We start from the raw sequence: 23,321 nt of genomic DNA on the forward strand, positions 1-23,321 counted from the left end.
CTAGAGATGTTTGAGTTCCAATGTGACAACTAGATTAATATCTTTTAGCATCTGTTAAATTTCAGAAAAATGTAATAATAAAATCACATTGTATTTTAACACAGTTTACAGTGTTGAAAACAAATGTTACAAGAAGCTATAATTCACTGCATGACAAGAATGAAAATGTTACATCTGTATGGACAGCAGTACATCATAAAAAAACGCTTATTGACTTTCCTTTATGCTTGAAGGGCCAACATAACTCCATGTAAAATATTGACATTTCACTGCATACATCACGATTATTCACAGCATAGCTTGCTTTTCCAGATACAAACCAAACCCTACATCTACACATTCTGTATATATTAAAATATTGGCCGACTTCCCAAGAATAGCAAGCACCAAGCTTCCAAACACATCTCTTTCACTGGAGACAAGAGGCTCTAGTGATCCAGCATTAAAGATATATAACCCAAACAGAGTTTCATTAATATTTGACAGGCGTTAGTGAAAGTATGCATTTGTCTACAGAAAGTTATAAAAGTAAATCTCAATGTTCTTGTTTGAAGAAGCAGTTGTTTTATCTCCCTGGTATCTTGCTGTTAGGGGGGAAATTGATTGTAAGCTGCGTGGTATAATGCTGCTGATACATCAGAGGTGTGAATATTTAATCAGCTAAAGCTACTGTAATATTAAATACACGGAGTAGGGAAAGGAGTGTAACTATCCATTGTTTCCTTAACTGCCCAACCGTCTTTCCTGGCTCAGGATTACAGGTCACATGATAATAATGACTGTACAAGGAGAGTGTTTTGTTACAGGAAAGAAAGGGGATGAAGTCATCTGGATTTCCCCACAATAATAATTATAAAAAAAAGAAATATTGTGAATCATGGAGTAGTCATGCTTTGTAAACAGTCTGATTGGATTGATGTAAATATAATTTTGGAGTACAATTATGAAGCCGACAGCTATGCTAATGTGGTTTAATAGGACATAGATATGGATGGCCAGGAAAGGTCTTATTGACTAGCAGATCAGTGGGGCCTGTCATTGAGCATATACTTCTTACGAGAAAGAGAAATGTAGCCTTCTTCAATCCAAAATCAGGTATCAGAGAACACCAGCAAGTGCCCAAACCTTTCTCCCTACTGGAAAATGCAGTTGTTAGAGGAGCACGTAGCTTAGTCCCCTGTCCCCATTCATATTAACAAGGCTAAGCTGGGCATGCACATGTATGAAAGGGATAACATGTCAGCATGCAGCTGACATCCTATCACCTTTAAGACCAGTGACCAGATGACAACACATGCTGGACAGTTTGTTGACAGTTTCTACATTCTGCATAACCTTTTATTTGCTACAATAAAAATGGGATCAAAAAATCATATAGACTTTAAAAGCCAGTTAAACCAGTCCAGTAGCCTGGTTGACTTTCACAGTGGCTAGACTACAAACAGAAACAACCCAAAGCTGTCAGAAAGAAATTTTGCAGCTTCTTTGCATATCCCTTACAATAACTTTCTGTATTTGATTCTTGTATGCAATAATACAGTGCTTCATGTGTTCATCATATCAAATGATACCATATATGAGGTTGTTTGATGGCTATAAGCGCATATTTTTTCATAATATACGGTAATTTGTGACTGTACAACCATTACTTTTACATCAGGCATGTATGCTTGTTTGCTATGTGATGTTTTCATGAATAAACAAGAATTATATTTTACCATCAATTGGGGTGCCGAGTTCCTATTTATATTACAATGGGGTGGAACCCTACTCGTGCACCTATTGCCACTAAGGGTTTACATATATGATTATTTATCTACTTTATTTCTATCATGACTATATGTAAAATAGATTTAGGTCCCCTCTCTGGACCTCTGAAAATGTTATTGCAAATCTAGGTGAAAATAATTTCAGGCAGGAGTTGGCCCTGCCCTATTTCTTTCAGAATGGCTCAGAAACAGTGCGGTGATATACTGTGTGCTCACCGCACTGTGCCCGTACACAGTGCTGTTTTTGAGGCTACAATGATCATATTTGAAAAGTAAAATATTTTTGCAAAAATAAAGTAGAATATTATATTACACCTTTGCTATTCTTGACCTAGGCCTATGTGTCACTACCACAAATAGCCATAGTCAGCACAAAGTCACTTTACTCTCTATGCCTTTACATACCTACATGCCTATATTTACAATCAACATTGTAAGTACTGCTCAGAGCTCATTTGCTCCAAGAATATATAGCTATATGAGCTTTTAATTGGGTCATTTAACAATATGTGTATATATACACATATATAAACACATACCCACACAGAAATAAGATAAACATGCACCATAGTGCATACCAACCACTTAGCTAATTTTTTGGAAATCAAGTCCAAATCAGAATGAAGGCAACTTGTAGAACTTTACAGTAAAGTAAAACATAGTGGATTTGAATTTATACATATACCGTCCACATGCAGCCTAAGTTGTTTTATGATGACAACGCAAAGGCTCCGTCCCTGCCGCCACACAAACCAGCAGTCTTTTTCCAGTGAAAGTAATTGCCATAGAATGTCTTATTCCATCCCATCTGTTCATGTCTTTACTATGCGTTTTGCATGTAGTGAGAAAACCATATATAAACAGGGGGGGGGGCATACAAACTTCATAAATATATGGTCATTGCTTTGATTGGAAGCCAAGACCCAAGGAAATAACAGACATATTACTCAAATGATGCCACTGACTCCTAAGAAATTTTCATTCTAATATTTTTAATTCACTATATAAATATCTCGTCTGGGCGGAGTCCATTAGAGATAACAAAATATATGAATGATTTTTCAATAATGATAAAGTATGAAGTGACCTAGTCCTGTCTCCTTAACAATCTTTGATAAATAGGTTGCCTAGCAACACATTAGCATTCAGGAAGTAGAAACCTCACAGCAAAAGCATATTGATGGTCCCAAACCCACCCCCACCATGTAATATACCGTAAACATAATGCACAATTATTGCTGCAGTGAATTCCCCTCTTGCAGCTTGAAACTGTACACCCCAAGGTATCCATTACATTCTCTGTTCTGTGCTGGAGAAGGGCCACCCTGTAAAGGTCACCATGGATTTGATCTCACTGAAACTCCTACACTAGTCCGGTAGCCTAATAGGGGAAATGCATTAAGTAAGCAAGTCTGTCTGTGGGAGTATTCTCTATCCGGCAGCCAACAATCACATCAACACTGCGATGGATATGTCTGCTGAAGTTATTTACCAAGCACATCTAAGAAAAAACAGGAACAACTGGTTATTAATTTCCCAAACCCAAATATTATTCTCTAGCCTATTCATGAAACAAATACCAAACGTTTGGCCCACTAATAGAGACACACATCTCTCTGTATAATACACTAACAGGGTGAACGCATTGAAAATTATGCTAAAAAAAATCCCATAGTTAATGTATCTGAAAAAAAAATCCAATTCAAGTGCTGCATGCACAGTGTACAACCTACAACATATGAAAGACAACTACTAATAGGATTCACTTTGTACAGACCATCAAGGAAGAAATGTGACACACTGACAGGTAGGTGAACAGGTGGACAGACAGATTGATACACTATAGAAAGATGGATAAGTAGATCAATAGATTTATAGAAAGGCAGAAGGATAGACAAGACAGGTAGGTGGCAACCTTCAACACACCACTATCAAATTAACACCAGTTTCTATTATTTCATTTCGGTGACAAGGGGGCAGGAAGTCTATACAGGTGATATATAAAGCTCTAAGGCCTCATGCAGACGGTCGTGTGCTTCACCCTGATCAGAACCTGGGCAAAGAACGTGGGCGGTTGGAGAAGGTGGGGTGAGTGCTTCTTCCAAACCCTCTCCATTGGAACCGCAAATAAGGTTATATATGGGACTGGGTGTAATAGACCTCTATGGAAGCTTTGAGCTTGCTGCAGTTTGCGTAACCAGTTCATGGACTGTAGGCTACAAGTTGACCAAACACACAGGTTATTTAGCCTTTGCATCTTTCATAGACAGCCATTGCTGCTTGGCAAAGGGGTAAGAGGGTCCGACAGATACAGTGTATTAGAATGGTTGTGTTTTAAAAAAGCATGAATAGACAGTTGAAATTTTCCATTTTGGCCACACTCTACTTGCTCATTCAGAAGGTGGTTCCCGACATCCATATGCTATCAGTTTCTTTTGCAGATACAGACCAATTGATTTCTCTGGGTCTGATAACATGAGAAGCATACACTACTTTTTCTCATACCTACATATAAATCAATGGATCTGCAAGGAAAACTGATGGCACACGGGTGACATCCGTATGCTGCTTTTTTTTTAAATGTTGCTATTCCACCAACTGGGCTGGGAAGGAAGTAGAATAGAACATCACACATCTGGAATTTTTTCAGACATGCAATGGACATAAGGAGGGTGAGGGGAGAGTCCTACACTTAGGATAGGCCTTAATTAGGTGTGCTGAAAAAGAAATGGATAAGATGTGGTCCACTGGTTTCAATAGGTGCTTTATAAGGACTCACCAGTGAGGCTACTCCTCTTGTCTAGAGCTCTGTCACACAAGAAAGGGTTGTCCAACCTCTTGAAAGAACACATATACAAATTCACAGTGACAGGTAAGAAAATGGAAAAACCTCAGCTATCCTTTGCTGTATTACATGGGGAAAAAATTGACTCCAGTTTCCATTGGCAACCAGGAGATTTTCTCTGAGGCAGTTCCAATAAATGAGGCCTATATGTTTAATGCAGATCCGGGGGTATTGATCAGTAGGGCGATCTATACTAGTGTCTATGCTTACATGGGCTTTTCCATGAGAACAAATTGCAGCAAGCTACATACTATATTATAATACCAAGAGAAACCACAATTCTTACTGCTACAGCCCCAAAATCAAGATCATCAACACCAGGTACAGATGGACTTCAGTCCTGATGTTGAAGGCTATGTCATTTCAGTGTCAGGTTAATAACTTTTAGTGCAATTCTAGGATGAAAAAGTCCAGCAAGCAAAGCTATTTCATCCACTAAATAATGGGTGCTGTCCTTTCGGCACAGTTGGTTTCCAATATTGTGAAAATCAAGTTTTTTTTGGATTGTTCTGCTCCTATAATAGAGCTAAATAGCGAAAATTCTATATATAATAATATATCTTAAATTGACAACCATGAACGTCAATTTAGGTTTGAGGAAGCATGTTTGGTTAAGCAGACTGAGAATGCATGGTGGAAAAAGCTTAGATTGGGAGAACACAATACATAGACTTACATCTAGAGCTGCATGTGAAAACAGCCCCTTCAGTATATTTCTGCCTGTATACTGATAATAAAAATTATCCAAATGTACAATGTACAAAGGCTTCAACGGGCCAGCCATGTGGGTGTCTTCTTGGCATACATTTTTCATGGACAAAGGACTGCAATGATATTCAGTACAACACACAAACATGGCGTAACTACCTGGGAAGCAGACATAGCAGGTGCTGGGGAGCTATCAATAAAGAGCCCATTTTAACTAATATATATATATATATATATATATATATATATATATAGTCAGTGATAACAGCAGGTGGAAGATGGGAAGCAAAATTAAATTTAACTCTTAAGTTATACTGTGTACATCAATAGTCAATTCATATGAGCATATATTCCTTATTATAGAATGGTGTAAATTATCCCAGTCATGTGACATGATGTCACTAATTAACTGTCACATCACTGTGTATATTATCCCTGGACTGTGACATCATTATGTGTATTATCTCTGGACTGTGACATCATTGTGCATATTGGTATTTATGGGTTAAAAATCCATGACAAGTGGCTATTCAATTTTGGCTTATTATTAAAACCCATTTATTCATTGAATCATTGTGCATATTAAGTTTGTACTGTGGTATCACTGTTCTCATTATCCCTCTACCGTGACATCACTGTATCAGTTATTGTAACATGCAGTATGACATCACAGTGTGGGTTATCTAAACTGTTAAAAATCTGCTGCCGATAGTGTAATATTGTAGTGGGGCCCCATTTCAAATTTTGTTATGAGGCTCTATAGTTACTATATGTGACACAATGTATAATATCAGAGGACATAGGTCACAAAGTAGAGTCTGATTTTTGTTTAAAAAAAAAAAGGTTGTGCGTTTTTTTAGAAAAGGAAAAAAACACAACATATTGTGAAAAAAAATGTAAGCGCGCACCAAGCGTTTGTGTCAGCAGTCTACTGGGAGAGCAGGCTGCTGGAATGGGAATTTTGCTGATGGTTCCTGCATATCAACAACATGGAAAATAAAGACCCTGCAACCCTGCAGAGGACCACTCCTGCTGGAAGAGGCTCATTCCATAGGAATAACATTGTACTGTATAAAGTGAGAATATGAAAGGGAATACTATTACATATTGTTATACTGTATTAAGGAATCATTTTATATAGAACCAGGAAATCTCATTATACAGTATTGGGGATTTGTATTATAGTGTGTCATGTAATAATATTTAGTCATGTACAAAATAAGGTGAAATGTATTAAATATTCCTTTACTGTACGTTACTTGATTAATGGATAATATAAATATACAGTATAATTACTTTACAGTATTAGTGGATAATATTACACATTGATAAGGAATTTACTGATTAATATACAGTATCATGGAATGATTATAAAACAATTTTAGGGTACAACATTCAACAGTATTATTGCATAATATACCAAATTATGAAATAACATGGTACATTATTATAGAATAACATTATACACTATAATACAGTATCATGAGATAATATACAGGATCCCGGAATCATTCTGTATCCAATAGGGAAATAGCATTATACAGTATCAGGGAATAATATAAAGAATTCTGGCATCATGTCATACCCTATAAGGAAATAACATTATACAGTATTATTAACAATTGATTTCTCAATTCTACAAAGTGGCTGCACACTGACGTGCAGCTATATCTAAGCTGATCCACTATAGATAGGCAGACAGATATATTTAACCCTTTCTCAGATCTATTTGCACGGAGCCTACCATCTGCACATAGCACTACAACAATGCAGGATTCTTGGAGACATGAATGCAGGCAATGTCCCAGTAGTGTTTCATGTCAGTGGTGCAGGGCTGACAGCTCCAGTGTCCCTGAAAGCAGAGCTGTCAGTGGCCAGACCCTGGCACATGTCCACTATTTATACTCCAGCCGCACTACTACACGGAGATGTAGCAGAGCCCAATGTGTTATGCATCTCTAAGGGGCTGCAATGTCTGCCATGTAAGAAAAGGCAAATCTCAGCTTACCAACACCACACGAACTGTGCGCAATGCCCCCAGCTCAGCACAACTCCAGCCTGGCACACAGCAGGAGGAATCCTGGCACCCCTCAGTCCCTGTGGTCACTGCCCCTGCACTGCAGAGCATCGCTACAAGGGGCCCTGCAGAGCATCCATTCCCCGCAGCCCTCCCTCAGCCTGCTTACATTGTCCGTCTGCTCGTGGTCAGCGGAGAACGACTGCTCCCCGCTCTCTCCTACTGTCGCCATCTTCGTGCTGTACGAGACTGAGAGTGAATAGAGCCGGGGGAGAGGAGACGGTGGAGGACAGCCCCCACAACTAGCATAGCATTCCCCTCAGCCTGCCTGCTCCTCCCCTACCTGCCATATTACTGTGTGCACATAGCTCTCATGTCAGGGGTCAGCTCCCTGAGACCAGGGCATGGTGGGTACAGGGACACAGAATGGACTGCACCATAAACAGCTGCCATACACCCCCTCCCCATATATGTGCCCTATGGGTCTATGAGGACGTTATCATCTGTCTGTAGCATCTCATCTAGGAGAAAACGCAGCATTGTACGATATAAGGACGAATCTCCTCATAGACCTGTATTTTACTACATTGCTATGGTAGACATCAGCCTCAGGCCGTGTTCATAACATTGTGTAAATGCTGTGTTTACACAAAAGTGATGTTAACACAGTGAATTAATTACATTCAGGCCTCATGCACACGACCGTATGGTCTTTTCTGTTCTGTATATACGACTGTATTCTAGCCATATATACCGGATGTATTGTAACAGTATGGTAACATATTTCACCATATCTGTACCGTATCCGTATAAAATACAGTGGGCGGGCAGATGATGGATGGCTGCCTGACTATTGGCTGGCTGACAGAAAGCACCTCCCACTGGTTCTGGATACAGCATATGGTACACAGCCATATGCAGCACATATTTAGCCGTTTTTTATTTGTTCCCATTGACTTCTATGGGCCATATGGAACTGAAATACGGTGGAAAATAGGACATGTTCTATATTTTTTTACAGCTCCCTTACAGTATGGTATGGTGGACAATACGGCCATATACATGGATGGCCGTATTGCCCATTGGAAAGCAAGCCGTGTCTGAACATGGCCTGTATACAAGAATATGATGCGCAAACAATAGATTGTTGTCTGTTGTTTTTTTGCGTCCCTGACATCCAACAACACACGGAAGAATGGAGGATGTGCACTGTTATATATGCAACACCCTCGCCGATGCAATGGCGAGGTAGTGTTTGCGAATACGTCCCACCTGCATGTAATCCCATTACATTACATGGTCCTTATAGGACATAGCGGTATTGCAATGGTGAATCCTGCCTGGCAAGGCAGGAGTTAAGTATTTTGTATAATGCCAGATGCTGTTATCCAATGATATGTGTTACATCCTGTCCTTTGTAAGCTGAGATGTGATTGGAGGAGCAGCCACCGCCTGACCAAAGGGAGGTAATAAAACCCCTGGCCAGGAATGTTCTAGAGAACTCTGGAGAAGTCTCTCTCAGGAGAGAGAAGAGGAGACTAGATTATTCTAGTAAGGATTCAGAGAGATTCTGTTGTAGGAGAATCAGTGAGTGAGTGAGTAATCTCAGTCTAGCCCATACCAGAGCAGGAAGAGCCTAGCCCCTGCCTCTGAAGAGTGGAGCATCAGACTAGAGTTAGTGTAGTGAGGAAAAGGGGTATCATCTTACCTTTGAAGGTGATACCTGAAGCCCTACAGGACAAGCTGAAGCTTCCTACCAGGACACAGCTGCCTCCCAGCCTGCCCTCTACTTCCAGGCTGGTGAACTATCTCCTGAGGCTCCCTCCAACTCACATCTCAGCACCCTACCTACCTGTTAAAGGCACGTTTGCTGCGGTTCCTGCCGGTTCAAATAAAGAACTGTAAGTTGTTTTCTTCAACTTCTGTCTCCGTCTGGTCCCTGCTAATACGGCTGCCTTCATCACCGGCACCCTGTCCATCACCCAGAGACTCACACTCGGGACATTAAGGGGTTGCCCCAGGGAGATCCGCTATAGTAGCCGCTCCCTCATCATTTCTTGCCAACACCACCCTGCTGGAGACCTGCCAGGCTGTAGGACAGCCCTCCGGTTCCCCCGTACCAAGCACCGTGACAATAGCGTGCTTAGGCCGCAACCGCCAGCCACTCCGGTACAGCGGGCCCCAGGCTGTCTCCAGGCCTCACCTCAAGGGCTAGGCCCCGGTGGGGGATGTCGCCAAGTGGCGTCACGAATCACAGGATATTTACTTCTGTGCCTTATCCTGGCACTAAAGACTGTACTTTATTAAGAAAAAGACTGTGCTGCCTAACCCTGCTGCCATCCGGGTTAGGCCCAAGTAATTGTGTGTTTCTGGATTGAACTGTGTTATACTGCTGCAACGTGCTGTCGAGCGCCGCTCCAGCACTCAAGAGGTTAATCCCTGCAAGAACTGTACCAGCTCTGCTACATCCGGCGCTGCCGCGCCTGAAGATTTTTACCTCAGAAACTGTGGCGCAGCAAGTAATTCCAGCCCGCCAAAACTTTCACTGGCGGGAAACCCAGAGACATCGCTAAGCTCCGCCCCCTGCGCATGGCGCGAATCCTGCCTCAGCGCGCTGTGGCGCAGCAGAAAATTCAGCCCACCACAGCTCCTGGCGGGAAAGACTCTAGCTCCGCCCTCTGGTGCGAAACTCTCCTGCGCTGCAACGCCAGTGAGAGCCCACGAGGTACCTCAGAGTCAGCGCAGCCGCCATCCAGCATCAGAGAGGTTAATCGGCCATCTTGGATTTCTCCACGTGCTGTCTCCTGTCCTGCCGATATGCCGCACAGCCTCCGAGATGAAGAACCAAGTGTCGCATGGCCTGCCCACGAGCCTCGGGCACCTTCCTCTGCTGCACCGCTTACTGCTGTCTCCTGTACGCAGTCTCCAATGGCGGATTCTCCACAGCGGCTGCCTCCTCCGATGACGGACCTCCTGAGGACCACCGCGGATGTGAGTACCATGGCCCCCAGGGCCTATATCACAGTGACTGTAACTATATCTCCCTTAGCCCCGGCTGGGGTACAGTCCGGCCTCCCTGCAGAGGGTCAACATCTCCCCATAGGAGGCCCGGCTACAAAAGGGACTCTCTTAAAGGGGCCTGACCCCTTATCTAATGCTGCTGATCGTCCTGCGGAGTATCCAGGACCACCTGCTAAGAGGCCCAGGCTGTCCGGTGAGAACGCCCTGCCAGCTACAGAGGTTACCACCGCCAGCGCAACAGCGCCCCCAAGAGCTACAGGTCAGTCCAGGAACAACAATCCTTCAGCTGTCAGCAGTGAAGAAGTTACAGCTCCTGCGGTCATCATCATGCGCTCCACAGCGCCCCCAGCTACAGAAGGTCAGCCAGAGAAGTGCCTGCCTCCTTCCTTTGCTGAGATGCCTGCCGCCGCAGATGACCTCCCTGCTGTCCCAGCTCCAGCTTCTGGGTGTTCCAGGTCAGCAGTCCCAGTGTCTACCACCAGATGTCTTCAGGTGACAGATCTCAACACTGCTCTCTTCACCCAGGCTGCTGATGTCCCTGCTGCAGTTCCTGCTTCCATGCCTGCAGCCATTGTTTTTGAGCAGCAAGATTAACCCCTGAAGGGCTGTAGCCCACTTCAGGTACTGTGCTTATTGTACATAATGTATATTTATTTCCATTATCCCTACAGAGCCAGAAACTGTCCTGAGACTCTTTCCCTTATTTATCTCAGTCAAGAGATTTTCCACTGTCATGTGCTATGATAGCACCCTTCCTCTGCCACAGCAGGGAATTTCTTCAGAGGACTCTGTCCCTCTACATATAGAGGAGACCCTTTGTTTCTTCAGTGCACTTTTCCCCACCTCAAGGGCTGTACCCAGAAGATGGACTTTGTTACAAGAGACCTTCTGAGAGACTTTTGCCAGATACTCCAGGGAAAAGTTGCTATGTCTATTGATTTATTATTTTGCACTTAATGCCTTCCTTTTTAGGTACGGACATTCTGTTTGCACTTTTTATGCCTTTTCTTTGCAGGAAAGAGACATTTACTATCGTGCTACCCTGAGTAGCCTATCCACCTCTGTAACGTTTGCAATGTTATAAGATGTGTACCCATTGGGCTCCTAAGCCAATGTGATTTTTGCCAAATATTTGCACACTGTCATATCTGCCAGTAGTCTGCATTAACCCTTTCATAGGCTTTTCAGGTTGTAGTGGGGCTGTGTCGGACCGTCTTTTTGTGTAAAACACTGACCGCTACCTGATCCCTCAAACTGAGGTTTGCACATGGGGGTAGTCCGTAAACTGCGGGTCTTTAGGGGACCGGGGGTGTTACATAGTTAGCACCTGGATGCCACTCATACATGGGTAAGGTTGTCAGTCAGGAGGTACTCGTGTCGCATATGCTAACGCAATGCAGATAGACACCATATAATTGCCGCCAGGGAAGAAGCGTTGATCAAACAAATATACAGGCCTTGGTGCAAGGAGTGGATTACAGGACATGACACCACACCTTTCCTACTGTACAGTTCGGTTTAATGGCGTCAGCGACCAACTGTCATACAGCTACATGTTTTTTGTCTTAGTCCGACACCAACCCAGGTGCCTGTCTCCAGGACCATGGGCGGTTTGTCCCTACACCTCACATAGCCTGCACTTCCCAGAAGTGCCCTTAGCCCCCTCTGTGCCCCAAACCATCTGTAGTCGAGCCGAGGGCGGCTCTTTCAATTGCCCCCGGGGTATGCAACACCCTCGCCGATGCAATGGCGAGGTAGTGTTTGCGAATACGTCCCACCTGCATGTAATCCCATTACATTACATGGTCCTTATAGGACATAGCGGTATTGCAATGGTGAATCCTGCCTGGCAAGGCAGGAGTTAAGTATTTTGTATAATGCCAGATGCTGTTATCCAATGATATGTGTTACATCCTGTCCTTTGTAAGCTGAGATGTGATTGGAGGAGCAGCCACCACCTGACCAAAGGGAGGTAATAAAACCCCTGGCCAGGAATGTTCTAGAGAACTCTGGAGAAGTCTCTCTCAGGAGAGAGAAGAGGAGACTAGATTATTCTAGTAAGGATTCAGAGAGATTCTGTTGTAGGAGAATCAGTGAGTGAGTGAGTAATCTCAGTCTAGCCCATACCAGAGCAGGAAGAGCCTAGCCCCTGCCTCTGAAGAGTGGAGCATCAGACTAGAGTTAGTGTAGTGAGGAAAAGGGGTATCATCTTACCTTTGAAGGTGATACCTGAAGCCCTACAGGACAAGCTGAAGCTTCCTACCAGGACACAGCTGCCTCCCAGCCTGCCCTCTACTTCCAGGCTGGTGAACTATCTCCTGAGGCTCCCTCCAACTCACATCTCAGCACCCTACCTACCTGTTAAAGGCACGTTTGCTGCGGTTCCTGCCGGTTCAAATAAAGAACTGTAAGTTGTTTTCTTCAACTTCTGTCTCCGTCTGGTCCCTGCTAATACGGCTGCCTTCATCACCGGCACCCTGTCCATCACCCAGAGACTCACACTCGGGACATTAAGGGGTTGCCCCAGGGAGATCCGCTATAGTAGCCGCTCCCTCATCATTTCTTGCCAACACCACCCTGCTGGAGACCTGCCAGGCTGTAGGACAGCCCTCCGGTTCCCCCGTACCAAGCACCGTGACAATAGCGTGCTTAGGCCGCAACCGCCAGCCACTCCGGTACAGCGGGCCCCAGGCTGTCTCCAGGCCTCACCTCAAGGGCTAGGCCCCGGTGGGGGATGTTGCATATACATATTATGCTGCACAATGTACAGCATAATATGTATAAACAGTACACATCTTCCACAGTACACAGCTGAGCCAGGGTGTTGGGGAAGAGGGAGGGAAAAGATGGGCTAGACATCTCTAATTCCTGCCATGTACTTCTCCAAGGGGTCAGCTGCTACTGTTACAGATCTGTGTAAGTGTATAAAATATATGTGTCTATATTGGCTCCGATAGTCTGCACTTACACAGAGATCTGGAAAATATGGCTCTATGTATGAGCCCATCAATTTGTATTTCACCATGTGCAGCCCATTGGATGGGTCAGGGTAGGGTTACACACCGCGCCAGTGTTGTGTTTACTGTGACAGAGTTTTACACTGTTGTCCCTGATTTATCTTGAGGCTGCATTCACACTTGGTGTTAACACATGAGTTTTGAAACGTAATGCAACAGCTAAAGAGTGAAGATTTGCCTAATTACATTTCTGTTAACATTTGCGTTTACGCCACCTGTAACAGCACCCTGAAATAACAAAGAGACTCACATGCATCATTAATCAACCACTAAGATAAATCAAACAAGCCCAGATTATACAGCAGGTCCTATCCCTGGATGTGTGCAGGTAGCCTTAGGGCGGTTTCCCATGTGCCGTTTCCGTCACATTTTTAAACGCATCCAAAACACAAGTGGGAGGAGGTTTGACCAAAACGCATGCAACTCAGAGATATACTGCTCCCTCTTTAATTTTATCTTCCCTTTACATTTGGCCTCCCTCTCTTTCTCCTCTTCCCCTTGTGGTTACTGGCCTCCATCCTCATACTGTGGCCCCTGTCCTCCATCCACTCATATTGTGGAATCCTGTCCTCCATCCTTCCACATATTGGGGGTCATTTATTAAGGGCCCGATTCGCGTTTTCCCGACGTGTTACCCGAATATTTCCGTTTTGCGCCGCTTGTACTTAAATTGCCCCGGGATTTTGGCGCACGCGATCGGATTGTGGCGCATCGGCGCTGGCATGCGCGCGACGGAAATCGGGGGGCGTGGCCGAACGAAAACCCGACGTATTCGGAAAAACCGCCGCATTTAAAAACCGAAAATGTGTCGCATAAGGACCGCTTACCTTCACCTGGTCCAGCTCGGTGCATTCCGGCGCGATGAGTTTACTTTCAGCGCAGCAGCGCCACCTGGTGGACGGCGGAAGAACTACCTTATTAAATCCCGGCCGGACCCGAATCCAGAGCGGAGAAGCCGCCGCTGGAACGCGAATGGACCGGGTAAGTAAATTTGCCCCATTGTGTCCTCCTGTCCTCCATCCCCATCGTTTGTGGCCCTTATCCTCCATCCTCCTCATACTGTGCTCCCTGTCCTCCATCCTCCTTATACTGTGGCCTCCTTTCCTCCATTCTCCTTATACTGTGGCCTCCTGTCCTCCATCCTCCTAATACTGTGACTCCATGTCCTCCATTCTCCTCATACTGTGGCCCCAGGTCCCTCATCCTCCTCATGGTGTGCCCCCCGTCCTCCATCCTCTTTATACTGTGGGCCCGTTTTCCATCCTTCTATTACTTTACAGTGGTGAAAAACCGGGACTGTCCTGCTAAATCTGAGACGGAAGCTATGTGAATAGGTAGTGCAGTGCAAGCAAGTGACTAAAAAATATATGGCTCCATTCACACAAACATATTGGAGCAGATTTACCAAGCTGTCTGAAAGTCGCCCGTTGCAACCAATTACAGCTCAGCTTTCAATTTACCAGTGCTCATGAATATTTTAATGGGGAGCTGTGATTGGGCAACTAAGAATATTCTGATTTTTAGACAGCTTGATAAAACTGCCCCACTCAGTCCATAAAATACATTTCCAAACACAACGCCAACGCCCAGGGGGTGGGCCTTGGCCTGATCGCATATGCGTTTCCAGAGAGCTCACATTTAATCTCTGTTTGGTTAACCCTTTAAGGACGCAGCCATTTTACAGCTTAAGGCTCAGCCCCATGTTTTGGATTTTGACTTGCGTCGCTTTATATGGTTATAACTTTTGAACACTGTTACTTATCAAAGCGATTCTGAGATTGTTTTTTCCCCACATGTTGTACTTCATTTTAGTGGTAAATGTTGGCTGATAAGTTTTGCGTTTATTTTCCAAAAAAAGAAAAAATGATGAATTTCTTGAAAAATGTCACTTTTTTGAAATTACATTTTCAGGTAGATAGATTTACCACCTAAACAAGTTGCTGAATAACATTTCCCATATGTCTACTTTACATTTTCATAATTTTTGAAATGTCTGGATAATTTATTTTTATGTCACGCGGCTTACAAATCGAATGTCGATTTTCCGTATTTTCCGAATTTACCCTTTTTTGCGGATAAATACTGTTTTGAATGAAATTTTACATATTTAACATCAAAACCCCCTATATAATCAACCCATTTCAAATCTGCACCCCTCAAACTATCAGAAACAGCTTTTACGAAGATTGTTAACCCCTTGAGATCTTCATAGTAATTGAATCAAAATGAAGGTGAAATTTAGAATGGTCAAATTGTGCCGGTTATACGTTCATTTAGCCCTAAAATGTACACATTTCCAAAAGATAAAAATACAAAACCCACCATAAAATTTGTTCTGCAGTTTCTCCCGAGTACAGAGACCCCCCACACAGGGGTGTACCAAGCCTGTCTGCTGCCTGAGGCGAGCTATAGAGAGACGCCCCCCCCCCCCGCCCATATATGTAATATATCAGGGAGTGTCAGGACCAGATCCATCATATTGGTTTGATGTGAAAATAAAGCAATGCAAAATGCATACAGTGTACCGCCATGTAGTATAAAATGCATACAGTGTACCGCCATGTAGTATAAAATGCATACAGTGTACCACCATGTAGTGTAAAATGCATACAGCGTACCGCCATTTAGTCTAAAATGCATACAGCGTACCGCCATTTAGTCTAAAATGCATACAGCATGCCACGTAGTATAAAATGCATACAGCATATCACAATATAGTATAAAATGCATACAGCATCCCCCCATGTAGTATAAAATGCATACAGCATCCCCCATGTAGTATAAAATACATACAGCGTCCCCCCATGTAGTATAAAATGCATACAGCATATCGGAATGTAGTATAAAATACATACAGCATATCACCGTGTAGTATAAAATTCATATAGCATATCGCCATGTAGTATAAAATGCATATAGCATACCGCCATGTAGTATAAATGCATACAGCGTAACGCCATGTAGTATAAAATGCATTGAGAGTACCCCCATGTAGTATAAAATGAATACAGTGTACAACCATGTAGTATAAAATGCATACAGCATATCGCCATGTAGAATAAAATGCATACAGCATATCGCCATGTAGAATAAAATGCATACAGTGTAGCGCAATGTAGTATAAAATGCATACAGTGTACCACCATGTAGTATAAAATGCATACAGTGTGCCGCCATGTAGTATACAATACATACAGCATATCGGAATGTAGTATAAAATACATACAGCATGCTGCCATGTAGTATAAAATGCATACAGTGTACCATCCATATACATATACACATACACACATCACATCCATATACACATACACACATCACATCCATATACACATACACACATCACATCCATATACACATACACACATCATATCCATATACACATACACACATCATATCCATATACACATACACACATCATATACATATACACATACACACATCACATACATATACACATACACACATCACATCCATATACACATACACACATCACATCCATATACACATACACACATCACATCCATATACACATACACACAGCACATCCATATACACATACACACATCACATCCATATACACATACACACAGCACATCCATATACATACACACATCACATCCATATACACATACACACATCACATCCATATACATACACACATTACATCCATATACATATACACATACACATTAAATCCATATACATATACACGTACACATCAAATACATATACATATACACGTACACATCACATCCATATACATGTACACATCACATCCATATACACAAACACATACATATACAGATAAACTTACTATCTTTTCTTTTAGGAAGCTTCTGCCTTGTCCTGCACTTGGGGTGGGCACCTGGAGCGAAGGGGGGGGGGGGAGTTGGAGAGGAGAGCGGAGAGGGAGCGGGGAAGAGCGGGGGAGCGCGGGGGAGCGCGGGGGAGGGGGGGGCGACAGAGGGAGCGGAGAGGGAGTCGAGCGGAGAGGAAGCGGACAGGGAGCAGAGCGGAAAGGAGATGGAGCGAAGCGGAGAGGGAGCCGTGCGGAGAGTGAGCCGAGCCGACCGGAGAGGGAGCCGAGCGGAGAGGAGATGGAGCAGAGCGGAGAGGAAGCCGAGGGGGTATGACCGGAGCGGACAGGTGGCGCTGCACTTTTGACAGGGGGATGTGTGTGGCGGGAAAGAGAATGCGCCACTCGGCATGGAGGGAGATCTGTCAGCCTGGGCAGCGGCATAGGCATCAGCATGGCGGGCAGACGGAAGCACAAGCGAGCGGGCGGGCACACAACGCCGCCCCCTTGTCCAGCAGGTGGCGCGCCGCCTGAGGCGAGAGTCTCAACTCGCCTCATGGCAGGTGCGCCCCTGCCCCCACATGTGTCTGTTACTTGTTTTATGGGCGCAAAGCGAGGCACAGAAGGCAAGGAGGGACCTGCAGCTGCCAGGATTTTAGTTTCCTCATTGGTCCCTTTTGTAGGCTATAACATTTTTGCTTTTTCGTTATTGGGGCTATGTGATGACATTTTTTTTTTGCGGGATGAGATGCTTTTTCCAATGTTACCAGTTTTGGGGTTGGTATCCCCTATTGTTGAAAATGTAGGAACTTTTTTTTAGCTTAAAAAAGCTTCAATTCTGTACTGGATTTTTTACTTATTTTTTTGGTGCTCACTATATAGCCTAATAATCATGTTATCTTTATTCTATGGGTCAGTACAATTACGGGGATACCATACATGAATATTTTTTCTTACGTTTTACTAAATTTGTCAAATTAAACTCTGCCGAATTCCAAGTGGCACAACATTTTACATTTTTGGGCTACAGAGCTGGTTGATGGCTTGTTTTTTTGCGGGACATGTTGTACTTTTAAACTGTATCATTCTGAAGTACATTTGTTTTTTGATCACTTTTTATTGCATTTTTTGTGGGATTGAATAGGTAAAAATCATAATTTTTGGAGGGATTTTAGCAGGTTTTTTTAAAGGCATTCATCATACAATTTCAATAATTATTTACTTTTATTCTGCGGGTTGTTACAGACGCAGTGATACTATATATGTGGAGTTTGTGTTATAATTTGGACTTTTTTTGTGTTATATGTCTATTTATATGTTATGGGGCTTATGGGCATTTTTATTGATTTATTACTTTATTTTTTAGTGAAAGACTTTTTTACTTCTTCCACCATGCAACATGAGCAAGCAATCATCTGACTGATGTATTGCAAGGTATTAGCAGTGTCAGCCAGATCGGATCCCAGCACTTCCATAGCAACGATCGCAAACCCCCCCCCCCCAGAAAACGGTCCGGTTCGCGGGTGTTACACTGGGGTGCCCGCTATTAGTTACAGCTGGCACCCCGTGTTTCCCGCGTGTTTCCCGATGCCGTTTTGGCTCCGATCCAGAGCCGAGCTGGCATCAGCTCAGGGGCACTAAAGGGTTAAACAGCTCTGAGAAGGAAGGATTAACCCTTTTTTTTAGCTTGATCTTTTAAAATATTTCTCATAGCATACTGCAGCCATGGAATGAGTAGAAATGGTTAACACTCACATATTTGCATAATTTTTAGACTTCGTTCACACGTGGAGTTTGCCTATGTTTTGAAATGCATAGCATGAAATGCATTTCCATCGAAACGCATCGGTAACCAGCCACCTCCTACAGGGGTTTGCTTTGCGTTTCAAAATGCAAGGCAACCGCCACTTGTGAACACAGCCTGACTCTATTACTCACTTTACTGTGTGTCTAGCATGTTTGATGTCTTGCATGGCCTGAATGAAAGGACTTTGGATTTTAGTTGGATATATTTTGGGTTTGCTGTCTGGAAACTGTGGAACCCTGATTTCCCATGCAGGTATTTCCTTAGATCCATGTTTACACCTAGCCATCTGACTGAACTGTTTTGCTTGGAGGCAGATCAGAAAAGTGCCGCCACTACAACGCTTGTACATTACTATTTCAGTGACGCGCACGTAATGCCAGCTGTAAATATTTTTTTAGATATGGCACTGAATCCATAAAGACCTGTTTATTATCAGCTTCTCTAAAACAAGACTTTTAATACTTTCATTATTTCTGTTAGAGGTGGAATGAAGACTTGAAAAGACAGTGTGATATGTTATACCAGTGATTTTAAACCTTTTTTGAGCCGCGGCACACTTTTTATACTTAGAAAATCCTGGGGCACACCACCAACCAAAATAGCACAAAATGACACTAAAACATAAAGTCATAAAAGGCCTCCCTTTACTAATAAAAAACCCCTAGCGCCCTCCCTTTACTAATAAAAACCTCTAGCGCCCTCCCTTTACTAATAAAAACCTCTAGCGGCCTGCCTTTACTAATCAAAAGCCCCTAGCGGCCTCCCTTTACTAATTAAGAGCCCCTAGCGGCCTCCCTTTACTAATTAAAACCTCTAGCGCCCTCCCATTACTAATAAAAACCTCTAGCGGCCTCCCTTTACTAATCAAAAGCCCCTAGCGGCCTCCCTTTACTAATTAAGAGCCCCTAGTGGCCTCCCTTTACTAATTAAAAGACCCTAGCGGCCTCCCTTTACTAATAAAAAACCCCTAGCGCCCTCCCTTTACTAATAAAAACCTCTAGCGGCCTCCCTTTACTAATCAAAAGCCCCTAGCGGCCTCCCTTTACTAATTAAGAGCCCCTAGCGGCCTCCCTTTACTAATTAAGAGCCCCTAGCGGCCTCCCTTTACTAATTAAAAGACCCTAGCGGCCTCCCTTTACTAATTGAGAGCCCCTAGCGCCCTCCCTTACTAATTAAAGGGCCCTAGCGGCCTCCCTTTACTAATTAAAAGACCCTAGCGGCCTGCCTTTACTAATCAAGAGCCCCTAGCGGCCTCCCTTTACTAATTAAGAGCCCCTAGCGGCCTCCCTTTACTAATTAAAAGGCCCTAGAGGCCCCCTTTTACTAATTAAAAGGCCCTAGAGGCCCCCCTTTACTAATTAAAAGACCCTAGCGGCCTCCCCTTAATAATTAAAATCCCCTAGCGGCCTCCCTTTACTAATTAAGAGCCCCTAGCGGCCTCCCTTTACTAATTAAGAGCCCCTAGCGGCCTCCCTTTACTAATTAAAAGACCCTAGCGCCCTCCTTTACTAATTAAAAGGCCCTAGCGGCCTCCCTTTTCTAATTAAAAGACCCTAGCGGCCTCCCTTTACTAATCAAGAGCCCCTAGCGGCCTCCCTTTACTAATTAAGAGCCCCTAGCGGCCACCCTTTACTAATTAAAAGGCCCTAGAGGCCCCCTTTTACTAATTAAAAGGCCCTAGAGGCCCCCCTTTACTAATTAAAAGGCCCTAGAGGCCCCCCTTTACTAATTAAAAGGCCCCCCTTTACTAATTAAAAGGCCCTAGAGGCCTCCCTTTACTAATTAAAAGGCCCTAGAGGCCCCCCTTTACTAATTAAAAGGCCCTAGAGGCCCCCCTTTACTAATTAAAAGGCCCTAGAGGCCTCCCTTTACTAATTAAAAGGCCCAAGGGGCCGCCCTTTACTAATTAAAAGGCCCTAGAGGCTTCCCTTTACTAATTAAAAGTCCCTGGAGGCCCCCCTTTACTAATTAAAAGGCCCTAGAGGCCCCCCTTTACTAATTAAAAAGCCCTAGAGGCCCCCCTTACTAATTAAAAGGCCCTAGCGGCCTCCCTTTTCTAATTAAAAGACCCTAGCGGCCTCCCTTTACTAATCAAGAGCCCCTAGCGGCCTCCCTTTACTAATTAAGAGCCCCTAGCGGCCACCCTTTACTAATTAAAAGGCCCTAGAGGCCCCCTTTTACTAATTAAAAGGCCCTAGAGGCCCCCCTTTACTAATTAAAAGGCCCTAGAGGCCCCCCTTTACTAATTAAAAGGCCCCCCTTTACTAATTAAAAGGCCCTAGAGGCCTCCCTTTACTAATTAAAAGGCCCTAGAGGCCCCCCTTTACTAATTAAAAGGCCCTAGAGGCCCCCCTTTACTAATTAAAAGGCCCTAGAGGCCTCCCTTTACTAATTAAAAGGCCCAAGGGGCCGCCCTTTACTAATTAAAAGGCCCTAGAGGCTTCCCTTTACTAATTAAAAGTCCCTGGAGGCCCCCCTTTACTAATTAAAAGGCCCTAGAGGCCCCCCTTTACTAATTAAAAAGCCCTAGAGGCCCCCCTTACTAATTAAAAGGCCCTAGAGGCCTCCCTTAACTAATAAAAAGCCCTAGAGGCCCCCTTTACTAATAAAAAAGCCCCAGCCTCCCTTTACTAATAAAAAAAAGACCCTAGCTTCCTTCCCTATACAAATAATAACCTTATATACTTACCCTTGATGTCTTCTTCCGCGTAACTTCTCTCCTAATGGCGATCCGCCCATCTTCTGTAGCTCCTGCACCGCACGGCCCATGTCACATGACTTACGCGACCTGACGTCACGTGACATGGGCCGCACGGTGCAGGAGCTACAGAAGATGGGGGGATCGCCGACGCGGGGCTTGTAGGTAAGTATGGGGGCCAAAACATGGGGGCGCGGCGGCAGCGCTTACACAGGGGCTCCCCGCGGCACACTCAAACATGTGTGGCGGCACACACAGGTTGAAAATCACTGTGTTATACAATAACAAAACATTGAACAACAAGCCTGCTCTGTACTATATATTGCATTAGGAACAACTCTGCATTGTGGTTTATTATAAACGTTCAGCTTCAACAGAGACTGGTTGCAACATTGTAGTAAAGCGTTCACCTATTTCTAAAGAGAGACTACAATATATCTATGGACATATTTCTGATGAAAAAAACATCAAACTGAAATTTTCCAGTGTCACAATCAATATTCCTTGATTTTTTATGTAGGGAGAGAGCTCCTTTTGTAACTAACTGTGCAATCCAGTAATTGGGGTTTTCCTTAAAGGACATCTATCACCAGATTAGTGGTGGTAGAGAGTCCTAATTTGGTGGCTCGTTCCATCTAGGGGGTGGGGGTGGGCTGTTTGTAACAGGTTTTCTTTATTTTTTAAACAGATTTAATGCAGGAGGCACTCAGGTAGACTGCGCCCAAGCTCTTCACAGCTTCCATCAGTTTTAATATATGCACGCCCCCACTACAATCCTCCACCTGCTGCCAGCCGGGGGACCAGGAAAGATCACACACCCCACTCTCTCCACGCTCCGGATCTGGCATCACCGGCCGAATCATAACTCCCAGCAGGAGTTCAGTGGGGGGCATGTATAAATTAAATCATGCAATCTTTCTAATGCATGTTTCTCATTGTAAGACATTAGCATACCTCCCAACATTTGGGAAAAGGAAAGAGGGACAAAATGGCGGCACGCGTAAGCCACACCCCCAATCACTCCCTGGCCACGCCCCAAATTTTAGCCATATTAAAAATAATAAAAATCATAATTTAAAAAAAAAAAAAATTATTCTCATTGGGATTTGAACCCAGAACCTGCAGTGTCCATGTACAATAATAACACAGCGCCTCAACCCACTGAGCTATAACCTCAGTGATTAACAAGTGGAGAATTTTGGTAACTAAGAACTATATACTGCCTTGGTATATAGGGAGGGATCTTCTCAGATTATTGTAATTATTGAGACTATTATTATTATTATTATTATTGAGATGATTATTATTATTTTTACCATTATTAATAATCATCTCCATAATAATAAAATTTATAATAATAATAATAATAATAATAGTCTCAATAATTACAATAATAATCTCTGAGAAGATCCCTCTCTATATATCAGTGCATTAGTCTGTGTCACAGTGTAAATGGCAGATAACATGTCTTACTTACCAGAAATCCCCAGCTCTGTATCACTGGGCTTATAGCTCAGTTAGTTAGGCTCCTGTCTATGGTGCAGAGGGTCCCAGGTTCGAATCTCAGCCTGGCCAAAACTTTATTTAATTTAATTATATAAAGAGCTTGTGTCTGGGGAAGACCTGGAGACCATATATGG

The 23,321-nt window shown here is 43.6% G+C and overlaps 1 protein-coding gene across 5 annotated transcripts in view; it reads right to left on the reverse strand.

The window, feature by feature from the left end:
* Nucleotides 1-23,321, reverse strand: part of CTTNBP2 (cortactin binding protein 2) — a 97,929-nt gene that overhangs the window by 67,679 nt on the left and 6,929 nt on the right. For 3 of the 5 annotated variants that reach the window (XM_072146967.1, XM_072146964.1, XM_072146963.1), the window contains exon 1: nucleotides 7,331-7,478. The exons of 1 other annotated variant lie outside the window; for it this stretch is intronic. In XM_072146967.1, the coding sequence (XP_072003068.1) occupies nucleotides 7,331-7,450 (120 nt within the window). In that variant the 5' untranslated portion in view covers nucleotides 7,451-7,478. Of the gene's footprint in view, nucleotides 1-7,330; nucleotides 7,479-7,508; nucleotides 7,674-23,321 lie in introns of those variants that run through there. One more of the 5 variants, XM_072146965.1, reaches the window with a different exon arrangement.

This window comes from Engystomops pustulosus, chromosome 4 (genome assembly GCF_040894005.1).
Source record: "Engystomops pustulosus chromosome 4, aEngPut4.maternal, whole genome shotgun sequence".
NCBI classification, from domain to species: domain Eukaryota; kingdom Metazoa; phylum Chordata; class Amphibia; order Anura; family Leptodactylidae; genus Engystomops; species Engystomops pustulosus.